This window comes from Phycomyces blakesleeanus, assembly GCF_001638985.1.
Source record: "Phycomyces blakesleeanus NRRL 1555(-) unplaced genomic scaffold PHYBLscaffold_14, whole genome shotgun sequence".
Lineage (NCBI taxonomy): Eukaryota > Fungi > Mucoromycota > Mucoromycetes > Mucorales > Phycomycetaceae > Phycomyces > Phycomyces blakesleeanus.
The window spans coordinates 403,477-426,482 of record NW_017265147.1 but is presented as its reverse complement, the minus strand read 5'-3'; the positions used below and the strand labels follow the sequence as shown (position 1 = coordinate 426,482).

The window sequence follows — 23,006 nt, the reverse complement described above, 5'->3', positions numbered from 1 at the left end:
ACAGTGCCTGTTTTGGCCTTATACAGAGTCATAACTGCCATTTTTTATTAAGTAAAAAATGGCAGTTATGTTACCAAAGTGGTAACATGTTACCATTTTCTCTGCCGTAGTGCTAAAGAAACTGGCATTCTTTGTCACATCACTCCAGGCACCATGCAACGATGTAGGGATTGTGGATTTTGTGGCTACCATTGCAGTACCAATCTCCCTTTGAGTGGCAAGAGAAAGACATAGAGGATGCTTGATTCCATACTTTCCACGTACAAGTCCCCATACCTGTTTACCAATTCCATGGCACAGACCATGCATCTTGTCTAACACAAAAAAAACGGGCCAGAGAATGTTTCCATTGAGGCTAATGGTGACTGACCATTGAGCCCCTTTCTGTCTTCACTGCTTGCCAGATTGTAGTTTCTGAAACTCTCCAGTGAGCGCGTCTAGGTTCCAGGCAACATGCAGAAGTACTGGCCATGTTTAGGAGTTTGGCCCACTATGTGACAAATACAACAGCCATTCTTACTCGTGTGGCCAACATGGCATGCCAGCTTTGCCAGAGCCGGAATATCACCAGTAGCCATGAGGACATGCACCTTTGCCCTGATCGTTGTTGTCAGTGCCTTTACTTCCATGCCTTCTGTCTGGAGCAAACTGAGATCTCTCAGCATTGGCTTAAGAAAAGACCAGATGTCACTGGGACCAGTGCAACCAGGAAGCATTGCTATTTGGATCATCCTGTTTTTCTCATAATGGATTGTCAGACTCAAGTTCAAGACAGTTGCATGAACAATGGTTACTGATCCAGGTACATTGTGTGGGTTGAACCCGTCCATGGACAACAAAATCGCAATATCGTTTTCACCAGAAAACAGATGCTTCATGAATTGGTATACATGACCATCAAAAACATCTGCTTTTTGCCCGTCTTGGCTGGATTGGTAGTTATGACGATAGATCATTTCAGCCCTGGTCTTGTCATCAGCCAAGCACAAAGCAAGCTGTCTGGCCAAAGGGAGCTGTATGATCGATCTCACAGGAACCCTGGTGTCACTTTCGCTAGTTTGGCCATTTTTGTATCTTGCTTCACTGCATTTTATGCATGCGATATCATTCTTGTTGTTGAACTGCATACAACCTCTGATGCAAATGTTGTATCCGTCCGCTTTGATACCTGAGAAGCGCTCAAGAAGCTTGTTTCCAAGGTGTGGGCTGCATGCTCAGTATGTAATATTGATAGAATAATCAAGGATCTGGTTGAAGTGTTCTACAATCTTTTCGTGGGCTCGATGAGAAATTCCGAACTCTTGGATCGACTGCATGAACACAAGATTCTTTTTATCATCATTGCTGGGAACAGGAAGAGGCTGGCTAAAATCAAAGACTAGCGAGGGTGTGGTGCCTTCAATTTCATCAATGACATTCTCACATTCTTCTCCAACATCGTATTATAGTAAGATAAACAACAATAAGTATGCCTATCATGATATATATATATTTATGTATCTCACTATGGACTCATCATCTTCAGTACTGTCAATGATATCCATATCCTCACTACTGCTTGTATTGATGTTTTCTTTGTTTGTTTATCAAAGTATACAGCTAATTAATATACTGTCTATCTTTTTTGTGTTTTTGCTTTTGATAAGCTTACCCAAAAGCCTAGTTAGAAACCATTGCTGATGTAAACTGGCTTTGATCAGAAAGAGAGACAGTTTGGGAAACTTTGCCATTGGCAAGTAATTCTGCCCTATTTGTCATGCATCATTCGAGACATCTTTTATATGTTCGACTGTTAGTAAAGGTTGACTTGCAAGTAGGCATTGGTAACGAGGGGCTTTTGTAATTTTGGACATGTTTGAGGTAGGTAAAAAAAAACTTTGTTATATAAGTAAGAATAGAATTAATTACTTTCTGAATGTATAGCTTTATACTTAATTATATAAAGACAATGATGTTATATGCTTTCTGAATATATGCTCAGGATCTTAAAGAAGTATCTGTATGTCATCAGTGAAGTTACTAGATCAATGTTTCTTCAGGAGTAACCAATAGATTTTTACAAATAATTTGAAACTGATAATTTAAAGCTAAAAAATTGAAGCTAAAGATTTAAAACTAATAATAGTTTCTGGTAAAAGATTTTATCTTTCTTTCTTTTTCTATAACAAACACGTAACTGATTTTTTTTACAATTATGAACAATACAAACAATACAGTGATTCAGTCGCTTCAAGGAATACAAGCTGCACTTATTTCCCTAAAGAGTGGTCAAGAAGCATTAGAAAAAAAAACAAGATGTGATGCAACTTCAAATGACAAGTTTTTACAATGAATTTAAAGATCGGGAATTTCTAGATAGAACTATTGTAACCTCTACCAGTGTAAGCAAATACTATAACAACTAAAGTCCTTTCAATTAATGTCAAGCATAATAGACTCTTACTCGCATCATTCCAAGACCCATATCAAAAATCAACGATATAACTTTAAAGCATATATACAAGATGATAACAGACGATCTTAGAATAGAATTGACCAAGGAAACTAAGAGAATTGTTAACACATGTATCAAGGTCATATGTGATCAACTGGCAGCTCTTCCATCTGTTCAGGATCTTGGAACAAACTCTGCCTAGTCATTGCTCCCTCAAGAGGATAAAAACAGGCTGTGTATCAATCATTTCATTAGACTCAGAGACAACGGAATCGATTTTATCAGATGTCACAGAAACTGGGCATCAATTGCAAGGGTTAACCAGCTCTGAAGAGGGTGTAAGAAACGAGAATACTCTGGTAAGTTCTTATCTGGTAGGTACAATAAATTGTGTAATCAATGTGAAAATATATTATAATTTGAAAGAATTTTAGCCAGTACAATTCATGAATAAAATGTTATTTCTATTATAACAACCAATAAAAACATTTTTAAATAATAATCTTCTATAAAATAAAACTTTTTTGCCCAATTAAAACTGTGAATGAATCAGAATATATATATAAGAACCAATCGAGAGAATACTTTTGTTTAAATGACTAATACTATCAATGGGCATACTGAAATAAAGTTTATATTATCTAATTAAAAGTAGCAGTATAACGAAAGTATTTTATGAGTGACAATACAAAGATTCTTTTTTTCCATCTATACCAATAAGAAAGCTCTTTTTTATTTTCTTTCTACCAATAGAGCAAGAAGAATAATACATAAATTTAAATATTGCAATATGAATAAAACCTAACATCCATCAGTTAATGGAAATCTAATTATATTTCCAAAAATAGGGGTGGTCTTTTTGCTGGTTTTACCAAAACTGCCACCCAAAAGACCACCTAAAAGTCCACCTAAAAGACCACCAAAAAGACTACTTTTTTTCCCATAGTAATAATATATCTGCTATTATTGGCTTATATATATATCAGATTAGCTGTTATCAGCTTGTATATATATCAGATCAGATATCATTTATTTATATATATACTAGATTGGCTGTGAACTACTTATATATATATCAGATTAGATATCATATGTTTATATATAGAGTAGATCACCTGTCATCAGCTTATACATATATGAGATAAGCTGTCAATAGCTTATATATATACCAGATTGACTGATATCAGCTTTTATATATATGAAATTGACTATAATTATATTATATATACAAGCTAATCAATTATAATTAACTTATATATATATGTGATATTGGCAATAATTGATTTATATATAGTGTCAATTGGCTGTTACCAGCTTATATAATATTGTATAATCTTAGATAATTATATATAAACATATATAGAAAATATAAAAAATAAAGTTTGTGTAACATATGTCATTATGCATATTTGCGTAACATAAACGATACAAATCACTATAGAAAATAATTTGCAATGATTTCCAAAAAAAACTGCACATCTGCAAAATCTTTGCACATATTTAAAACTCCTGTTAGTCTTTCTAAATTTAGAGCAATTTAAACCCTTTTTAGAAGCTCTGTGCAGATAATTATAATTTTTTTTGGTTGTTTGACTCAGACAGCCGTTTTAAATGAGAAAAGAAAGAGGACTGTTGTTTTTTGTTTGCAAGTTTGATCAAAGTCAAGAACACAGCCAATCAATTAGATATATCATAAATTTGGTTTTTCTGGCATTGAAAATTTTTAAATCAAATGGTAATAACAACAGATTCTGCTATTGTTTTGGGTGATTTTTTTTAAAGAAATTAAATGTTTATATATGTATTAAAAGAATAGGGAAAAAAAAACAAAGAAAAAAAAACCTATTGGTTGTATTTTGGCAAAAGCCAGATAATGCGCCAAATGGCTTTGTTGTTTGGGTCGTGTATGAGGCCAGCAATCCCCTTGATAGACTTCACGTCTACCACCTTCACCACACCAGGTGCCAGGCTATCCCAGACAGGGAAAAGATCCTGGTTCACGCGTTGGACATCGGAAAGACAGTCAATGGCCACAAAGAGTCTGGTCACTCTGTTGACAGTTTGGGAGAAGAATTTAAGAATAAATCCATACCTTTCAAAAAATATAAATGAGTTATGATTAATAAAATTTAACAATATAGAATACAACTAGTGCTACTTACTCCCTGGCATTGTCAAGCACAGCAAGATTGTTTGCTTGACCATTCCTGCTGTCAACAGAGGACCGGACTCTATAGATCACCAAGTCTTTCCACATCTTGTTGGCGCAAACCACTTCATCGTTTTCCTCAAAGGAAACAATGCCTTCTCTTGCCCAGAAAGGCACCAAACTGCGGACCAAGTTCTGGCACTCTATGCCAATGGCAGCAACCAACTCAGCCAGAGAGCTTTGAGTTGGCCTGGACCAAAGTTGAGGACCAGCAACATTGTTACTTGCAACCTCAAAGTTGCTGGTCCTTCTGTCATTTGTGGCACAAATGACAGGTTGGCAACCAAGACAGTGATTGATTGCTGCCTTTTTGAGCAAGAGATTCTCTATGTTCTTTCCTGGTTACTTTCTCAACTTGATTGCCATGCTGTAGACACCAATTGTCCTTTTGGTTGGCCTACAACTGTATGCCCACAGAGAGCCTATCTCCCACATCATATAGCCAAGATGAACCAGCATATGCTGGTTCATCACGAAAACTGTAGGCTTCAGCCTCTTTTCTTCAATCTCACAACAGAGGAAGGCATGCCAGTGACCAATGGCCCTATAAAGATGATTAAAACACTGATCAGTATATATCCAATTGACTTACTCCTCTGCTTCTTGGATATTGGCAGCAGTGGTTCTCCACTGCTGGGCAATTCTGTATGCAGTAACAAGGTTCATCACTGCTGCTTTTGTATGATCAAAAACGAAATGATTGATGACAATCATTGGAACAACAAACAAAAGGAAGTCTATCCAATCAACAGCCTTCCTCTTGCCATTGAATTCCTTCAAGGATCTCCACATTCCTGTGAAATTGGCTGGTATATTGGCTCTGGATGCACAAATTGCTTTGTTGATATCTTCCAGACTGACATCCAGGGCAAACGGGTATCCATGGTGTTTCAACTGGTCTCGCAAGTGAATGCCATGTGCATTTCTTCTACCGTCATTGATCGTGGGCAGAATTTTCCTCCAAGTGCAACGTACAACTGCTGGCCTGTACCGTGACCTAGAAGGTGCATCTCATCCAGTCTGAAGAAAGCAGTACTGGTTATTGTGGGCAAGTCCTTGAAGATGTTGGGCCCTTTGACGCCATACATCTAAAATGGTATCAATATCTATTTTGTTTAACAGTTTACAACTTACACCTCCAACAGACTGGTGCAAACTCTCTTCTGTTCTTAACAGTGACGGTCCATCTCTTTTCACAATACAAGTCGTGCTTGAATCTCTTGCACCATACGAGATGCAAGCTCTGCATCCGTGATGGGCATTGTGATGTGCCAGATTCATCTAGTCAGAGATGGCTGGAATATCTCCAGTCGCCATGACTAGATGAACCTTGGCAATCACCAGTCCAGAATCAGTCTAAACTGCAGGCCATTTGCCCCCAAGTTTCTCAGGTCATTGAGAACCAGCTCCAAAAACAAAGCAATATCTTTTGGATGGTTAGGTCCTGGTATGATAGCCAACTGCATCATGTTACCTGCCTTGTATCTAAATAGTTCGTATTAGTAACTTTATCTAAACTAATTTTTTTTAAATACCTTTCTTTAGGATCGATATTCAGGTTAATAACATGAATAACAAAGGATGACATTTTGGCATTTTTAAATGGGTTGAACTGGTCAACAAACATGGACACCAGAATGTCATCCTGAGCAACCACTCTACAATCAAGTAACCGTCTGACTGCGTCTCCATTGAAGATGTCTTCACATACATTTTCACGTCTGCCAGCCAAACACCTTGTACCATAGGCCATCTTGGCCTGTTCCTCAGGGTGGGCGAGTTTGAACTGCAGTTGCTCTGAGAGAGGCACAATCTGAAAGGTCTGTGCAGGATTTACACTCACTCTCTCCACTTTGTACCTGTCTTCACTGCAATGAGGGCATGTCTCATTCTTGTCAATGAAGTCTTCTTCTTCTACTGTTGAGAACCAGCAGCATCCATTTATGCACATATTGTTTGCAATGGACTTCACTGGGTACTCCTCCTTCAACAAGATGTCTACCCTGTAGTATGACAGAAGTGAATCCACTTTAGCTAAAATGGTGGTAAGTGCATGTGATATAAGAAGAGTATACTAATTATAAACTTACTGGATCCAAGTTCTGCCATGTACTTGTTGATAATTTTTATGCATTTGTTATAGACTTCCCCAGAGATGTTGTTCTCAAAAAACATGGAAAAGAATTCTAGACTGACAGCTTGTGCACGACTGTTGGACACGTGTGTGGGAACAAAATGTTTATAATCAGTGACATGGTCTACTGGAGCATTGTAAACTCTGTCAGAGTTACAGACACACGAATATCCATAGTCATTATCTGATATATTTAGGGTTTTAAAGTTAGATACAATTATATTTAATACTAATGTTTTTTTAGTTGTTTCTTTCTTATCAGACATATAGTCGATGTTTTCATTGATTTTCTCAACAGACTCGACTTGAACATCATTGGTGTCTATACTCTCTGCTTCATTGTGGTTGCTATTGCCTGCAGCCAAGAACTTGTCAAAGTCTATAGGGGCAGTGGTAGCAACCTTGTTCCTGTTGTTGAATTTTTTACAGGCTTGGGTAATAATACGGTCTTCAATCTGATTTGAGCATTTAACAAAAAACGAATCATCAAGCATATGACCACTTGTTCTGGTCTCAGAGTCATTGTTGAGTAAATCTTTGATATTCATTTTGGCTTATGTTTGTATGTTAAAAGAAGTAGGGATGTAAGGTAGCAAAAAATGTTCACGAGATGAGAATATTTTTGTATTATATTGGCACGTTGATAGTGAAAATTACAAGTGCACTAATTGTCTTAAAACTTTTTTTCAAAAGGATTTTGATTGTTTGTTTTTAAATTAATTTTTACTCATTTTTCTTCGACTCACTTCGCCCCTTTCATTTTATTCTCCAACTATATTTTTTATTATGTCAACATACAAAATTACACAAATACTTGAACGTCTGGTCTACTTAGAAGATTCTAATGCTTCACTAAGAACTAAAGTTGCTTTATTGGAAGATAGGCTTGAATCCTTGACCAACAATTACGAGGCAGAACTAGCTCTGTCAACTAGAGACAATGCTCAGACTGCAATGCTGTTATTGCCTGTAACTGGGGACCATGACATCAAACGTCCTTCACCCCATGGGAAGCCAGAAGGTTGGAATCAGTCAATGAAATGCTTCAAGGGGGTGTTGGCCGCACACTTTACTGGAGGCAACCTTGTCAAAGCCAAATTGGTGTACAAGGCAGTGGGCAAGCTCACTCGAGAGCTAGTCCACTACTCATTTTCCAAATATAGTGGCAGGAATATTGCTATACTGTCATGGGGTAGTCTGGCAGATGACCAAAAGACAATAATGAGCAGCAGCCTCAAAGAGAATGCAGCCCTGAAAAACATTGCTCTTCACAGATTCAAAAATTCTTGGGAAGCATTGCTCATACTCTCTCACAAGTGGAGAACTGCCAAATATCATGGAAGATCTTATTAACAAGTAAGGTACTTATAAATATAAAGTCATTTATATGTTTAATCACAACTAATAAAAAACAACTGTTTTGTTTTGTTTTATTTTATTTATTAGAGTAGGTAATACTAACTTTTATATTTTCAGTCTATAGAAACCTAATAAAAATATCATTTTAAAAAATAACTTTATGAAATACAATATAATTTGTTTATTGCCCTGTGTACTTCTTCTATTATTTTGTATGTTTTTTTTTGTGGTTGTTTTTTGTAGTTTTTTTTTTGTATTTTTTTTTTTAAAAAAATATTTCAAGGACCAAAAATAAAAAATAAAAATAAAAATAAATTCGCCCATGACGTATTACATATTTTTGACCAATAAGTGAATAGATAAATTTACTCAAACAAGGTCTAGCTCATCTTAATATAAGTATTTTACTGGCTGGAAAGAGTTGTATAACACTAAATAAAGTTCAAAGTCCTCATATTTCACGGATCCAATTTGCCAAGAGATGTAGCACCAACAGAGTTATGCTTGATTTTTATTGGTCCATTGAGAATGGGCAGTTTTGCACATAATCGCTCGAAATGTGCACTACGGAATTACAAATTGTGCCATTTTCTACAGTGAATGCATTACTGAAAAAAATTGATAAGTTTTGGCTATACTTGTTATATAATATATAATTATGCATAATCTTGCATAAATGATTTACGTGAACAATACAAATGCATTGCTAAAAAAATTTGATAACTTTTAGCTATACTTGTTATATAACATGCATAATCATGCATAATCTCACATAAATGATATATGTAAACAATATAAATGCATTGCTGAAAAAATTTGATAACTTTTGGCTGTATTTGTTATATAACTTGCATAACTATACATAATCTTGCATAAATAATCTAAGTAAACAATACAATTGAATTCGTGGAAAAAATGATAAAGAATAACTTTTTCTGGAAAAATTTTCTTTTTTGGTTAGTCTGAATACGCTTAGTTTGAGAAGTCTTATTATTTTTAGTGTGGGAAGATACACTGAAAAAACACCCCTGAATACACTAGTGCCGAAATAATTCAGTGATAGTATATATGTAGGGTATATTTCATCTCAGCACCACTTTTTGTGTTCAAATAAAAAAACCTGCTTTTACTACATTCTATTGGCTCGGATATAACAAGCAACAAAAGTTATTTTATCTATTACTATAAAGTCTTTGTGAATAGATAAATGTAATACCTGTTTCCCTTTTATTTCATTATTAAAAAAACACAAACGTCATGTCTTCTACTATCAAACAAAACTTTGAAGAGTGCTATTGTACCGAGTGCATTAAAAATTATAATGGATACACCTTAGTGTCAAAGATAATTGCCCAGCGTCATAGCAAGAAAGCAGCTTTAAAAGATGCTATCAGAAGTGAACTTGGTATGCCATTTATAATATAAAATTTGCATTTTTATATATTAATCACCACGGATGAAATTTGATATCAAATTAGGAAATTGAAAATGCATCTGTTATCTTATTGACTTACTAAATATATTGCTCATGTAATTTCCTTTTATACTTATAAATCAAAACTTGTGTTCTTTATAAGGGAATGCTTGCAGTACAGACATCTACAAATGTATTTCTAGTGTAACAGAAGAGAACTAAAAAATGACTTAAAGAAATTGGAATGTTTTATTGAGATAAAAAAAAAGATATAAAAAATTAATAAAAGGAATAAAGGAAGGACTAGTATGAACCAAATTTGTTGAGGTTAACAACATATTTACAGCCAACTTTCAGATGCATGTCTAATAGACAAACAACCTTCAATTCATCTAGTGGCGTGTATATATCATCAGCATATTTGAGTGCTAGATGATAATTGTTGTGAACAGCATGTGCGGATGGATATTTGATATACAAATGGTATACTTTAGAAAAAAGCACCATTCCAATGATGATATGTCTATTGCTTTGTCTAAATAGAGCAAATGTATTGTCTTTTAATATCCTTCCAGGGGTCAAACCTGTACTGTTGTTGTCTGCAAATTCTCTGGACCCACTGAGCAAAGTTTCATGGAATTTCCCATCAGAGTTTTGTTGCATACATTCTGCAATAGCTTTTTCATGGGTTTCCCTTAAACCATTCTTGCCTATCCATGAACTACCATCAATAATATGTCTTGTCATATATTGTTTACCAAATTTGAGACATATATCTTTCGATGTGTTCATACGGTTTGTATGAAACAAGTGTTCACAAATGTGCTTGTTGAACTGCTCTCCCTTTTCGGTCTCGTAGTTAAGAGCAGGCCCAAATCTTTGTAAATCTTCAGGTAGATGGGTCAACAGATGGACTTTTGGCTTGGACGTATAGAATGCATGTTTTTTATGTTTACAGTTAGTGTCGTATTTGTGTAGGGCTTCAATTAGACTTCTAACGGCAGAGTCTACTTCACTGATATATGTCTCGTATTGATTGTCAATAGATCAAACAAATACTAGAGAGCATAGACAGCCAAGACGAACAAAGAGGGGAGTGATTTACTGTAATACTTCTGTATCTGCAAACTTTATGGCCAGGATTACCGGAAGTATTTGGATTAGTACCTTGAAATCTCTACCAAGAAACGAACCGGCATGGGTGAGAGACCTTGTAAACACTCTTGATATGCCTCTGGAATTTTTGTAGTCTTTAACATAATCAAACAGTTCTTCTAGTTCTTTTTTGTTTTTGTTCAAGACAACTTTAACCAGATTGGTGATAAGATACTTTGCAATGCCAAGGAGAATGTAGTGCAATATTTCAGCAGGAGTGTCTTTTGACTGGTCATATGCTTTAAGTTCTAGCAGTTTGTCTGTTGACTTGTTTTTAAAACTTAACTCTTCTGCTGTGTTTTTGTTGTCAAAGTAAGAAATATCAGGGATCACTGTATCTCTGTCTGGCGTAGAAGTGGCCTGGATATAATGATCCTTGGCTCTTGTTGGATGCCTGTTAGTATAGTATTCAACTTCGTTCAACTTGGGGATTCGACTTTGCAATTTAATGTAGCACTTTCTACAAGGGTAAGTTGAGTTGGGCGCACCTAAACCGCAAAGCTCTGAGTGACAAGGTGTATCTGCCTCAATCAAAAGTAAAAGAGATACCACAAGAACATATGCATTATCTTCTGCAGAGAACATTACCACGCCGTTTTCTAGCTTCTTCAAATCATCAACAATTTCAGGTAACAACAAGGCAGCGTTTGCACCTTTTTTCTTTGGAATTGCTGATATAAATAAGATATTCTCTATGGAGCACCTTTCTTCAAAAGAGAGGGCCGCACATTTCATCAACCAGCTCTCGTATGGATGAAATTGCTTAGAGGTGTTTCCAGAAGTATCATCTGAGAAAAGAATTACAGGTGCAATCTTTACCTTGTAATATTTTCTTTGGTTGTTTTCTTGGTCAGTTCTGTCACATATAAGCCTCTTCAGAAAATGTTCTTCTTCAAGTAATTTACGATGAGTTGGAATGAGCAAGATAATTGTGTCAGGAGAGATGCTGCAACATAAGGAGGTGTTTAATGGGGTTGTGTCGACAGAGAGAAATGATTCAATATTTATGTCGGTATGATTGATTTCGATGCCAATGCTACAACCATCTTTTGGAGTTCGAAAAATATATCCATGAGAGAAGACATTAGATGTATCCATTGTATGGAAAGATTCCACCAGAAAGCGAATGTTAGGCAAGCAATCTTTTAACAGAACAATGTCACCAGACCAGAAATCAACATTGTTGTGAGTAAACATGGGCTGTTGGAAGTATGTATTTGTTCTCCATTTTTCTCCTTGTTGAAGACAGACAGATTGGTTTGGCATGCGATCAGGTAAAGAAAAGATTGATTTTGACTTTATAGGATCGGCAGCAAGGAGTTTGATGTGCTCAGAAGGCAAGTTAAGGAATGCGGTGACTTTTGTGCTGTCAGAAAGAGTAACATCTAAACTTTTCGATTTGAAAATTGGGATGTTCGATCCTTTTCGTGTCTGATAATTCCAGAGTGCATCTAACCGGGGCAACTTGAAAGAAATATCTTTTCTAATAGCTTCTTCGTGGATCTTTAGAAGAAGATTGATGGTAAATAATATCTTCTTTAACATTCTACAAGAAATCATGTCGTTATCACCATTGACAAGTGCGAGCAAAATCATTGTCTGGATATCTTTAAATGGATGAGTATTTGGTGTAAATCTGTTCCAGGCGGTAGAGTTAAACACTTCACTCTGGAATTCATCCTCTTCATCTATTGAAGATTCGTTGTTATCAGCAAAAGCAGACATGTTGTTCAAGATGTGATTAAACAGAGGAATGCCTGCGTTTGGCTCTGTGTTTTCCTCAACATCAAAATCACTATTGCCAACTCTACTTCCATCATCACTTTCTTCACACTCGTCATAATTTAAGATACTGTTGTAGTATTCATTATCAACGTCTGATTCCTCTTCCACACTTTCACTTGGTGTAAGCGGATTTTTTGGGCTGTCGCTCATCTGTATATCTTGATATTCGGTCTCCTGGACTATGCTCATATCATCTGCAACTGTTTCCATTATGTCATGGCATCTTTGCAAATGTCTTTTAAGATTCCAGTGATCTTTAAAGGTCTTCTCACAAAGTGAGCAAGACTTGCCAATGTCAACAAGACTGAAGTTGAGTTGGCCTGGAATTCTTGGAGTAGGTACTGATACTCTTCCTGGGGCAAGTTTTTTTGTTACTCTGTTCATTATTGTTTGTAATGTAAAGGAGGTAAAGACAAAAAGATAGATAGAATTAACGTGTACCTCTTAATTTTGTTCAAGTTACAACGTGTCTATTTTGTGAACAAACCAATTAAATTGCATTATTTTGCTGAGATTTTAAAAAACCAAGAAAAAATAAAAAAAACCAAAACATTCTTTACTCTGTATTTTTTTAACACAATCAAGTTACTAATCAAACTTTTAATGCTAGTATACAATAACATGTTCTTCTCGCGAAAATCTATGGTATGATATATATGACGGCTTCTAAAAAACAATATAAAAGATCATTTATTTTAATTGGCATTTACTAATCACATTTAATCTCAAAATAGTATAAGATCCAACAATTTTTTAAGCTTATAAAGGTACATGTGTTGACATTAAGAGTAGTCTATACAATATGAGTATTAACAAAAACAAATTTATGTCTTACTCTAGATTTATTCATTATCATTATTATCAAAGATAACTTATTGGAAACAACTCTTAAAGATTGCAGCCACTAATCATTCTTGTCGTCTATATAGGTTTGAAACACTTCAAGCTCAATGAAATAGAAAGGTCCTATCCATAGCTTTTTTATTTTGTAAATTGTATTGAAGTAGCTAGCTAGCTTTTTATTTATAATAATAGCTACCAGTACCAGCAGCTCCTGTCTACCCTGCAATAACAGCCAGTACTAGGCTGATACTGGTAGCCTAGTATTTTATGACCCCCATATTTTCAACCCACAAAATAAAAATAAAAATATTTTTTTCAAACCGAAGATTTTTTTTTGTCAGCATTCTATTTTTCAAATTTGGTCTATTTTTAAAATCGTGAAGCTTCAAAAATAGTAAGTCCAAAAAAGGAAATCGAGCCACCGTCATACAAAACAGTCATTTGTAACACTAGAAAAATCTCCTATGGTGATAGCTTTTATATTAAACACAGGTGCACAGAGACATGTAATGAACGTTGATGCAGAGTATAAGAAATTTTTATTTGGGTATCAAAAAAACCAACTTTCTTATTATATTCCATATTTGTAGCTATTGTAGTCCAAGAATCTGGATCCGTAGAAGTTCTTGCACGTCAGTCTGACTTACCCATTTTGGATATCTCCCCTATGTCAGTGGACTATGAGGTTGATATCAGTTTTAATGACATTGACTTTGAGTATGAGAGCAATGAGAATGCTAAAGATACTGTTGATATTGATGCTGAAGAAGTCGACACTGAATGTTTGTATGAAAGTCAAAAAAAATCTAAAAAAAAGTCAAAAAAAAATAATATTTTTTTATATTTTTAAATAGACATGTTTTCAAACAGCAGTATGCCTGAGAATCCTGTACACAGATTCATCGCAACATTCACTGTGCTATTTGCATCCCACTACGTAGTCAACAAGGGCGCAGTTTTCTTGATTGAGTTAGCAATGAGCTCTTGAAGATTTACAAGCAGGACTTCCAGCTTCCCACAAGTCTGCCTGGTCTTCAACATATGACGGGATTCTGTGAGCTCTCCAAGGGCGTAAGACAATTTGTGGCCTGTGAGGATTGCCATGCAATTTATGAAGAAAATTAATCTGTCCCTCCTTGCTGCATCTTTGTAAAGACAGGTGCTCATGCAGCTTGTAACTGTGAATTGACAAAGAAATCTTCGTCTGGTGCTTTGATTCCCAAGTGTAGTTTCCATTACCAGTCCATCAAAAATGCGCTCAAATTTTTTTTTACTCGTCCAGGCTTCAAAGAAAAGATACGTCAATGGAATACAGAGCCAAAATTAGTAGACACAATGTGTGATGTGTATGACGGTGCGGTTTGGAAAGAACTCAAGGATAGTAATCGTGCTTCATTTGTTGAGCAGCCTCATTTGCTGATGCTGACACTCAATATCGACTGGTTCCAGCTGTTCAATAAAGTTACATACTCCTGTGGTGCAATCTACTTGGCCATTAACAACTTGCCTTGCAGTGACCAGTTTAAAGCTGAGAACGTAATCCTTGTAGGACTTATGCCTGGTCCCAAGAAGCCTAAAACCAATGAGATAAATAACTATCTTGAGCCAATGATAGATGAGTTGATACAACTGTATCGTGGGGTAAGAATCCCAACATTCGAGTCTTCTGCTGGCGAAGTGATTTGTGCTGCATTGATGATGGTTGCCTGCAACATCCCAGCTGCCAGAAAGACCAGCGGATTTACTGCGCATAATAGCACTTGCACATGCTTTAAGTGCAACCGTCATTTCACTCGCCTTGACAGCACAAACAAGATTGATTTCCATGGATTTAAAGAGTCTGAGTGGTGTCGTCGTAACTGTGAGGAGAATAGGCTGCATGCTGAGGAGTGGAAGAACGCAGTTACTATCTCAGAAAGGCAGCATCTGGAAATCGAAAATGGTGTTTGATGGTCGCAGTTGCACCGCCTTGGATACTTTGATCTAGTACATGGAACAATCATTGATCCCATGCACAACCTGTTCTTGGGGACAGCAAAAAAATGATGAATCAGTGGATTGAACGTGGTGTTCTTGGAGACAGAGATTTGACAGCCATGCAAAAGATAGCTGATAAGATGATTGTATTAAGGGGATATACTGCATTGAAAAGCAAAATTGGCAAAAAATTTGCATTTATGAAAGCAGATGAGTGGAAGTCATGGGTATTGATATATTCTCCTGTGGTGTTGAAGTTGGTGCTCTCATCCTTGCATTTCAATAACTGGATTGATTTTGTCCATGCATGCTGTCACCTTGTAAAGCCCAGCATTACATTTGATGATATTAATACCGCCCATAGACATCTCGAAAAATTTTGTGAAAAATGCAATGAAATTTACACTGTCACAATCCTTACCTATAATATGCACTTACACCTCCATATTCAAGAAACTATTCTCGATTTTGGACCAGTGTATAGTTATTGGCTCTTTGCATTTGAGAGATACAATGGCCTACTCAAGAATATCAGCACAAACAGCAAGAACGGTTTTGAAGCCACATTTATGAGATGCTTTGTTGAAGATATATACAAAAGTGATTTTGTTAATTCTGCTCTCACATGTCCCACTCAAGCTCCCTTTCTTTCTGTCTTTACCTTGCCATCTGCCTCCTCCACAATTGTTCAGCCACCATTCATTTTGCAAGCATTTGTGGATTCTTCTGAAACTACCAGAATTCCTATCTTAGGCAACAAACCTCTCCCACCTACATTCTTTCCACTTTCAGTTAGTAAACCTTCTTCAATGAGTGATATTAATTATCCCCATTTGTTGGAATACTATAAACTTGCATACCTCACTCCTGATCTCATCCATTATCAAAATGCTGCTGCCTCTCCATTCTTTGTCAACAATCAGATTATAAAGTTGAAATCAATCAATATTCTTGGCCAAGTGTACTATGGCAATAATGGCACCACTGGCCGCGGATCATATGTCCAATCATTGTTTCTTGGCAGTGATGGAAGTACAGAAACAACCTTCACTTGTCAAATCAAGTATATCTTCATTCATTCATTTACTCCTCCTTCAATGTCGCCCTACTATGAAGCCGATTCCACTCATCATGATCAACATATATTTGCGTTTGTCAACTGGCTTCCATTACTTGGAGATGAATCACAAGAGAAAGATGGAGTTGATATTTGTGGTTCAACACCTTTGCCATCAAACTATCATTCAATTTTGCCTGTACATAGAATCTCTTTAGAAGTAGCAATTGCTAATCATACAACAGGACTTGTCCAAAAAAAACTGGTAATTGCCTTACCAAAAAAGCTTTATACTTAAAAAAAAAACAATAATAAATATCCCTTCTTTTTTAAAAAAGAAAAAGTAAAGTAAATGACAATAACAAAAAAGGGCAGAGAAAAATAATTACTATCTCTATATAAATCGTCAGCATTGAGTTTGTGAAGATGAGAATAAATAAGATGAGATAAACAATGATTTTTATTTTTTTATTGTGGTCCATCTCTAAGGGTCCATGGAGGGAAACATAACGCAACGTCATCGGGAACTGGTTTCTCAGACAGGCTGGCAAGGTTTCTGTCTAACAACTGGCGAATGTTGTTACCCAAGTTTTCTTTCACAATCTCATCAATGTTGAAGATGAGGTTGTTAAACTAAAAACATATTTATATATAATATGTTAAATATTATTCAAATATAGAAAATTATTTCTTGCAAAATTATTTACCTCATCACTTCTCCAAAAAGGACGGGTAACCTTTACAATGCGCTTGCAAGGTCTCCCAGGAAACTCATCCTCTGACTCGCCTTCAGACATTGCTGATCTGATCATCATCCCAGAACAGTTTCTCTTCATTAAAGCATCAATGACATCCTTGTTTAACACATATGCCATTACGCAGCGATTGAAGTGCTGTAATTTTATATATATATTAATATTAATTCTATGGTTAAATTTGGGATGAAATATAAAACAACACTCACTTCAGTTTCTCTTGCAGCTCGTCTTCCATGAGTGTTAGTGGCAGCTCGCACCATAGGATCTTCTCTGTCCTTACAAGTTGTGCTCTGGAAGTTTGTGTGCACCATAGTATGGAATTTGCTTGTTTTTATATCCTGCCCAACAAACTTTGGGAGCAGGTAACCAAGAAGATTGGCAACGATCTCCTTGTTAGGGCTTCTATTAAAGAAGACATTCATTTCCCACCTTGGCTTTGCCTCGTTGGCACTGACAAGGGCAGGATCATTGGAAGTAAATTTGTCCCTCCGCATGTACCCTCGAATCAACTTCTATTTAACAAAAATGGTTAATGATTAGAATATTGGATATAGTAATACTTACAAAGACTTTGTCCTTGTTTTCACAGCTGATTTCAGAAGCGACACCAGCAGGAATTCTGACAATGGAACTGGCAGCAACAGAAGGATTATCAAGAGAAACAGAAGCAGATGTCTGGGATTCATTTCCTTGTCCAAAGCCAGCACAAATGGCTTTATGCATTGTGGTGAGTTCACCACGTACATCGACCATGGATTTCTCCATTTCTTTCATCTTGACTAAAAGATTTTTGTATTCATCAGATGAATTAGGAGCAATTTGGCATATTCCAGTCATGATCTATAATATTAAATAAAGTATATTTTTGAGTTATTTAATTTTTAACTTTTAATTCACAATGTTTGATTTCAAATTAATGATTTATTTCTTACGTTCAAGCAAGTATGTATGTGAGCAAGTAAAGAAGTGGAAGAGAGAGAGTGTGTATGTAAGCAAGAAGTGTTATGATATTCCAAAAAACTTCTTTATATAAGTATACTAAATGGAATTGTAAATATATCAAAAATATCCTCTTGTAACTTTGGAAAGACAATCCGTCATTATATTATCTTTTTGGACTCAATTGGTTTTTTTTCTTTTTTGTTTCAAACACATACACTTCTTTTCTTTTCTTTTTTTATCTTGTCCTTCCTATTTCCCGTTTTGTTCTTTTGTCTTTTTTATTCTTTTTTTTCTGATTTTGGGTTTGTTTCATTTTTTCTTGAATTCATTTTTTCTCTCTCTCTTTCCAACTTTTATTATATTCACGCGTTTTTCTGGTAAGACATATTTTCTTGGCAAAATAAAATACTTCCTTACAAACAATAAAATAATTAATTCATTTCACTGCAATAGGCAAGCACACACTTACTCTGCCTCTCTTACACTTTTATATCCCTTCGTTTTTCTTTGGTAAGACAATCTCTTTAAAATACTATATATATACATACAACTAAAAAATAATAATTATTTATGTTGTCATAGACACTCGCGTTTTAACTTCTGATACATCCTCTTCACAAAGGCAATTCAGATTAGCCAAGGTTAGTAAATATACTTTATGCCATCATCTTATAAAATTATTCTAACTTTTTTTTCTTTCTTATAGGCCATATTGCCAAAAACACTCTCTGCAATTAAACACAGCCATGAAAATGGTAACATTTTATTTTACTTTACTTTATTTTTATTTACTTTTTATATTTATCTAAAAAAATATGACTTTTATTATAGATTAACAACCCTCTCTCAAACATGCCATGCATCAAGAACTACCATCCCATGTTACCGTCATTGACATGGTAAGTCTTTTTTTTCTTTTATTGTTTTTATATGTACTACAATATTATTTATGCTGTATATTAATGTAATACAATATTCTACTAGAGACTATATCACCTCTTGACAAGTACTATCGATGTTTACATATAAATTGTTTTGCTTTGGGTATGTAAATAAATTATTCTATTGCGTAATTTACCTGAATTAATTTCCTCTGATCCTTTTTATAGTCAAAGAAAATTGAAATAAACGCCATGTTTAACATTCCCAGTGTCTTTTTGTTCAACCCATTTGTTTCTAGTATTTTCAATGTAAGTATATATTAAGTATATATTGATTGGCAAAAATTACTGAAAAGTATACTATCAAAACTATATAATTAATATATTGCCCATATTTTTTCAAAGGCTGTTGCATCCTAGCAAAAAAAGCCCATTATTTTCATTTTTTAGTGCTTTTTTCTATGCAGCAATCCTCAAAATAAAACAGTATCAAGGAGCCCGCGGAAAAATTAGCCAAAATATATAATACTATCACAAGACCATCAATCTAGAATTATTCTATTATTCTTTTTCAATAAACTTTAAATGAAACCAAAGCAACCCAATAATTATGGGATATCAAATTTACAAGAGTATGTTACAGACTGAGAGCAATAAAGAGGCTTTTGTGATTGGATATATTTGAACAAAAAGTAGTGTATAGGTACCTATACTCTAGTGTCAAAGATATGTGTAACTATAGTAAGGGGAACCCCATCAGATCTAGGATCAGCTCGCACTTTAAAGTATTTTAATAAAACTATAAGTTTTACACAAACACCTATAGTGTACATACGTAATTACTATATGGAGAATACAAATTGGTCATATCTGCGGCACCTTGCTTTGACACCACACTAGTGTTCTGCTCGTCACAAACCTAGTGTCTAAGGTACTCTGCCCATAGTTTACAGGTCACCCAAATCCATGCATATTTTTAAACTAAACACATTGGTATACCCATTCCTACACATGTGTATGTGAACCCATTTTTCCAGTGATAGATTATATAAATAGCAACTATGTAAAAGCTTGGCATGGAAAAACATTTAATCTTAAACTATCAAAAAGCCATTCTGACAATAAATAAAATATATCTCTTCTAATGAAAGTTCAAATTCTTACTAAGTAATAATTTTTTAATTTTTTTTACTATATAAAGTCAATTCAGTAATATAATATAAAAGTATAAAAATATGTAAAGAGCAAGTACAGAATTAATAAAAATTAATTTTCATTTTTTTTATTCATTTTCTTATAAAAATCGAAATATTATTATATAGATCAATAAAAAAATATATGAAAAAGTCAACTTAGTAATATTTATTATAATTTTGATATTGTTGTATTTGCAGAATCTGGGATATAAACTAACTGACTTAGAAATCCGTGACTCAAGTCAAAGTAGTAATCTGAAACAACACCAACAACAAGTAGTTGTTATCCAAGAGCCAATATACTTCCTTAAACCATTGCAAACAATATAACATGAAAATATTTTCTCAAAAGACAGTAACAACAGGAACGAATATCAAAGAACAAAAGATAAATTTTTCTAAGTAAAAAAGATATAAAAGAGATAGAAAACATCAAGCTAGAAACAGCATCTTTCAACAGATACAACAATTTCTCAATAAACCACCATACAAAAGTCTCACTTTATTCATCATCTCCATATCATTTCATATCTCTTCAATCTCAAGTTTATTATAATCAATCCAAAATACCTTATTTTTTAAAGTGAATTCTTTACAAATTTATATTCTATCTATACTTTTCAATCTACACATCCACCTATCTTACACACATACATCCATTCACTAGTGTCACTACACATTGAACCACTCACTTCAGAACCTAGTGAACACATTCCCATCTATGATGACATGATCATGGAAGGACCCAACCAAGATATAAAGAAATAAGCTAAGACCAAGCCAGTACAATTGATTGACAGTGCCGAGATCAAGCTTTGCACATTAATGGTGTGACTAAACCAAGAGTCCATGAACAACTCAGACAGTCAGGTACTCAAAAGCATTCAAAGGGAAATAGACGTTACCAACGCCTTACTCAACAGACTCCAACAATACCAACGATGCAACATGTTCCAAGATCCAAAGGTCTCACCAGATGGCATCTCCATTTCTTTCCGCAATATACCCAAGTTTCAGATCATGGGCAATAATGTACAAAATCCAAAGGAACCAGTCTACGATTTGGTATCACACTTCCTATCAATGTTTCAAAAAAATTCTGACAGCAGGCAAGACCAATATCGATTCAGCATGGAAAATTTGTCTGCCAATGTCTTTCGACCATGATCATGACACATGGTACAAATCGAACTTACAAGGAAAAGACATCTCTTGGAACGATGTGAAAGACATAATCACCAAGAAGTTTGACTCTTTTGACAGACAATTGGAAATGGCATCCCTCGTCTTTACAAGGATAATGGGACCCAACAAATCGATCCTCGACTATGGAATCAAATTTCAAAAAGCGTGCAGAGAAGGTGGCGTAAAAGAAAACGCCAACCTTGCTATGCGTTTCATGAGTAGCTTGACTCCGGAACTTAGTTCCAACGTCAAGTTAGCCTGGTTTGCTCGATATTCAGAAATGCCTCAAACGATTAAGCAGGTACTCCTTCTTGCTAATGGTATATCGACCAGCAATAAAAGAAGTAACCCGTATGACAACTGCAACAACAACTGCAACAACAGAAAAAGTAACCTAAACATAACAAACAAAGGAAAGTACTTTTGCACGCAACATATGTTCAACGATATGCATGTTACTTCTAACTGTCGCATGCTTCAAAAACACAAGCACACAGATAAAACCTGTAGATATTGCAACAAGCCTTGGCAACACCACCACACCTGCCAAGAGTATCTCCAAGCCAAAACAAGGACCGTAAATGCCATTGGTACCACACAAGAAAACATCACCTCACCTATCAATCATATAACCCAAACGCTTGAGAACGCCTCATTTGGTAAGTTAAATAATAATAAACAGAAGGATAAAATGAATTCATTCTCATTATATACACCTATACTCTTACAGAATGAGTATAAGATACAAGGTCTCATTGACACAGGGGCTCAGATTTCATGTCTTAGTTTATAATTCTACATCAATACAATAAAGACTTCAATAATAAAAGTTAAAGGACAACTATTGTTTGCCAGGAAAAATCATTCTTCTTTACGTATTGAAAAAAATATACTATTAAAAGTGACATATGCAAATGGCTATGAATTTTTACATTCCTTTGAACTTATGGAAATGAATCAAGAAGATAGTTTAATATTAGGACAAGATATATTACCTAAACTTGGTATCACTTTATCTGGAGTAGCTGTAGACTGGAACATTAAAACCAGTACTAGGGAAAATCAAGAAATAGAGAATGATCTTGAACCTAACAATTCACCGTACAGTACTAAAGAACAACATGATCAGTTTATGAGCACAATAGCTTGCTACATAGAAGATAATGAAGCAATACTTAAAACTTCATTTTGCACAGTACCAGAGTCAATAGCGGAACTCAAGACTGCTGAAGGTGCAAAAACCTATCAATGACAGTATCCATTACCATATGCGTTAAGACCTGTAATAGATGAAGCTGTTAACAATTGGTTAAAAGAAGGTGCCATTGTAAGAGCACCAGTAAATACAGCCTGGAATAGTCCTCTTACATTAGCCAATAAAAAAGACGTTTATGGCAACAGAACTGGAAAGAGGCCATGCTTAGACCCACGTCATATTAACAAATTGCTACCAGACGATAAATTCCCATTACCATTAATTAGGGATATCTTTGCCACCATCACTGGCACAAAAATATTCACGACCCTCAACTTGAAAAGTGTGTTCCATTGCTTCAAGATCGCAGAAGAAGATCGTCACAAAATGATATTCACACACAATAACCTACAATATATGTTCCAAGGGTGTCCATTCGGACTTAAACCTTTATAATCGAAGTTCCAATGTGTGATGTCATT

At 35.1% G+C, this 23,006-nt stretch overlaps 11 protein-coding genes across 11 annotated transcripts; 6 read left to right on the top strand and 5 right to left on the bottom strand.

The window, feature by feature from the left end:
- Positions 1-18: 18 nt before the first annotated feature.
- On the bottom strand, positions 19-1,853 carry PHYBLDRAFT_146955 (hypothetical protein; the record flags this gene model as incomplete). Its single annotated transcript, XM_018431766.1, has 6 exons — positions 19-276; positions 371-490; positions 534-1,187; positions 1,266-1,429; positions 1,652-1,747; positions 1,808-1,853. The coding sequence occupies 6 exons, from the start codon at positions 1,851-1,853 to the stop codon at positions 19-21; spliced, it is 1,338 nt and encodes a 445-aa protein (XP_018290013.1).
- A 447-nt stretch (positions 1,854-2,300) lies between these two features.
- On the top strand, positions 2,301-2,884 carry PHYBLDRAFT_68744 (hypothetical protein; the record flags this gene model as incomplete). The annotated part of the gene is made up of 4 exons (XM_018442004.1): positions 2,301-2,381; positions 2,436-2,573; positions 2,596-2,793; positions 2,861-2,884. 4 exons carry the CDS (start codon positions 2,301-2,303, stop codon positions 2,882-2,884), a joined length of 441 nt encoding a protein of 146 aa, XP_018290012.1.
- Positions 2,885-4,276: 1,392 nt separating this feature from the next.
- Positions 4,277-5,924, bottom strand: PHYBLDRAFT_146954 (hypothetical protein; the record flags this gene model as incomplete). The annotated part of the gene is made up of 6 exons (XM_018431765.1): positions 4,277-4,526; positions 4,597-4,893; positions 4,990-5,187; positions 5,236-5,537; positions 5,576-5,731; positions 5,778-5,924. 6 exons carry the CDS (start codon positions 5,922-5,924, stop codon positions 4,277-4,279), a joined length of 1,350 nt encoding a protein of 449 aa, XP_018290011.1.
- Positions 5,925-5,980: 56 nt separating this feature from the next.
- On the bottom strand, positions 5,981-6,594 carry PHYBLDRAFT_113964 (hypothetical protein; the record flags this gene model as incomplete). The annotated part of the gene is made up of 2 exons (XM_018428366.1): positions 5,981-6,128; positions 6,179-6,594. The coding sequence occupies 2 exons, from the start codon at positions 6,592-6,594 to the stop codon at positions 5,981-5,983; spliced, it is 564 nt and encodes a 187-aa protein (XP_018290010.1).
- A 969-nt stretch (positions 6,595-7,563) lies between these two features.
- Positions 7,564-8,130, top strand: PHYBLDRAFT_169879 (hypothetical protein; the record flags this gene model as incomplete). Its single annotated transcript, XM_018436191.1, has 1 exon — positions 7,564-8,130. One exon carries the CDS (start codon positions 7,564-7,566, stop codon positions 8,128-8,130), a length of 567 nt encoding a protein of 188 aa, XP_018290009.1.
- A 1,263-nt stretch (positions 8,131-9,393) lies between these two features.
- PHYBLDRAFT_146951 (hypothetical protein) lies at positions 9,394-9,772 on the top strand (the record flags this gene model as incomplete). The annotated part of the gene is made up of 2 exons (XM_018431764.1): positions 9,394-9,541; positions 9,714-9,772. 2 exons carry the CDS (start codon positions 9,394-9,396, stop codon positions 9,770-9,772), a joined length of 207 nt encoding a protein of 68 aa, XP_018290008.1.
- Positions 9,773-9,853: 81 nt separating this feature from the next.
- Positions 9,854-12,874, bottom strand: PHYBLDRAFT_169878 (C2H2-type zinc finger transcription factor; the record flags this gene model as incomplete). The annotated part of the gene is made up of 2 exons (XM_018436190.1): positions 9,854-10,565; positions 10,656-12,874. 2 exons carry the CDS (start codon positions 12,872-12,874, stop codon positions 9,854-9,856), a joined length of 2,931 nt encoding a protein of 976 aa, XP_018290007.1.
- A 219-nt stretch (positions 12,875-13,093) lies between these two features.
- On the top strand, positions 13,094-14,321 carry PHYBLDRAFT_169877 (hypothetical protein; the record flags this gene model as incomplete). Its single annotated transcript, XM_018436189.1, has 6 exons — positions 13,094-13,135; positions 13,225-13,257; positions 13,526-13,593; positions 13,717-13,727; positions 13,924-14,127; positions 14,188-14,321. 6 exons carry the CDS (start codon positions 13,094-13,096, stop codon positions 14,319-14,321), a joined length of 492 nt encoding a protein of 163 aa, XP_018290006.1.
- A 1,054-nt stretch (positions 14,322-15,375) lies between these two features.
- On the top strand, positions 15,376-16,665 carry PHYBLDRAFT_146948 (hypothetical protein; the record flags this gene model as incomplete). Its single annotated transcript, XM_018431763.1, has 1 exon — positions 15,376-16,665. One exon carries the CDS (start codon positions 15,376-15,378, stop codon positions 16,663-16,665), a length of 1,290 nt encoding a protein of 429 aa, XP_018290005.1.
- A 170-nt stretch (positions 16,666-16,835) lies between these two features.
- On the bottom strand, positions 16,836-18,829 carry PHYBLDRAFT_169875 (hypothetical protein; the record flags this gene model as incomplete). The annotated part of the gene is made up of 6 exons (XM_018436188.1): positions 16,836-17,000; positions 17,075-17,260; positions 17,332-17,637; positions 17,690-17,965; positions 18,551-18,589; positions 18,755-18,829. 6 exons carry the CDS (start codon positions 18,827-18,829, stop codon positions 16,836-16,838), a joined length of 1,047 nt encoding a protein of 348 aa, XP_018290004.1.
- A 2,164-nt stretch (positions 18,830-20,993) lies between these two features.
- On the top strand, positions 20,994-22,581 carry PHYBLDRAFT_68750 (hypothetical protein; the record flags this gene model as incomplete). The annotated part of the gene is made up of 3 exons (XM_018442005.1): positions 20,994-21,176; positions 21,199-21,988; positions 22,232-22,581. The coding sequence occupies 3 exons, from the start codon at positions 20,994-20,996 to the stop codon at positions 22,579-22,581; spliced, it is 1,323 nt and encodes a 440-aa protein (XP_018290003.1).
- Between the last annotated feature and the right edge of the window lie 425 nt (positions 22,582-23,006).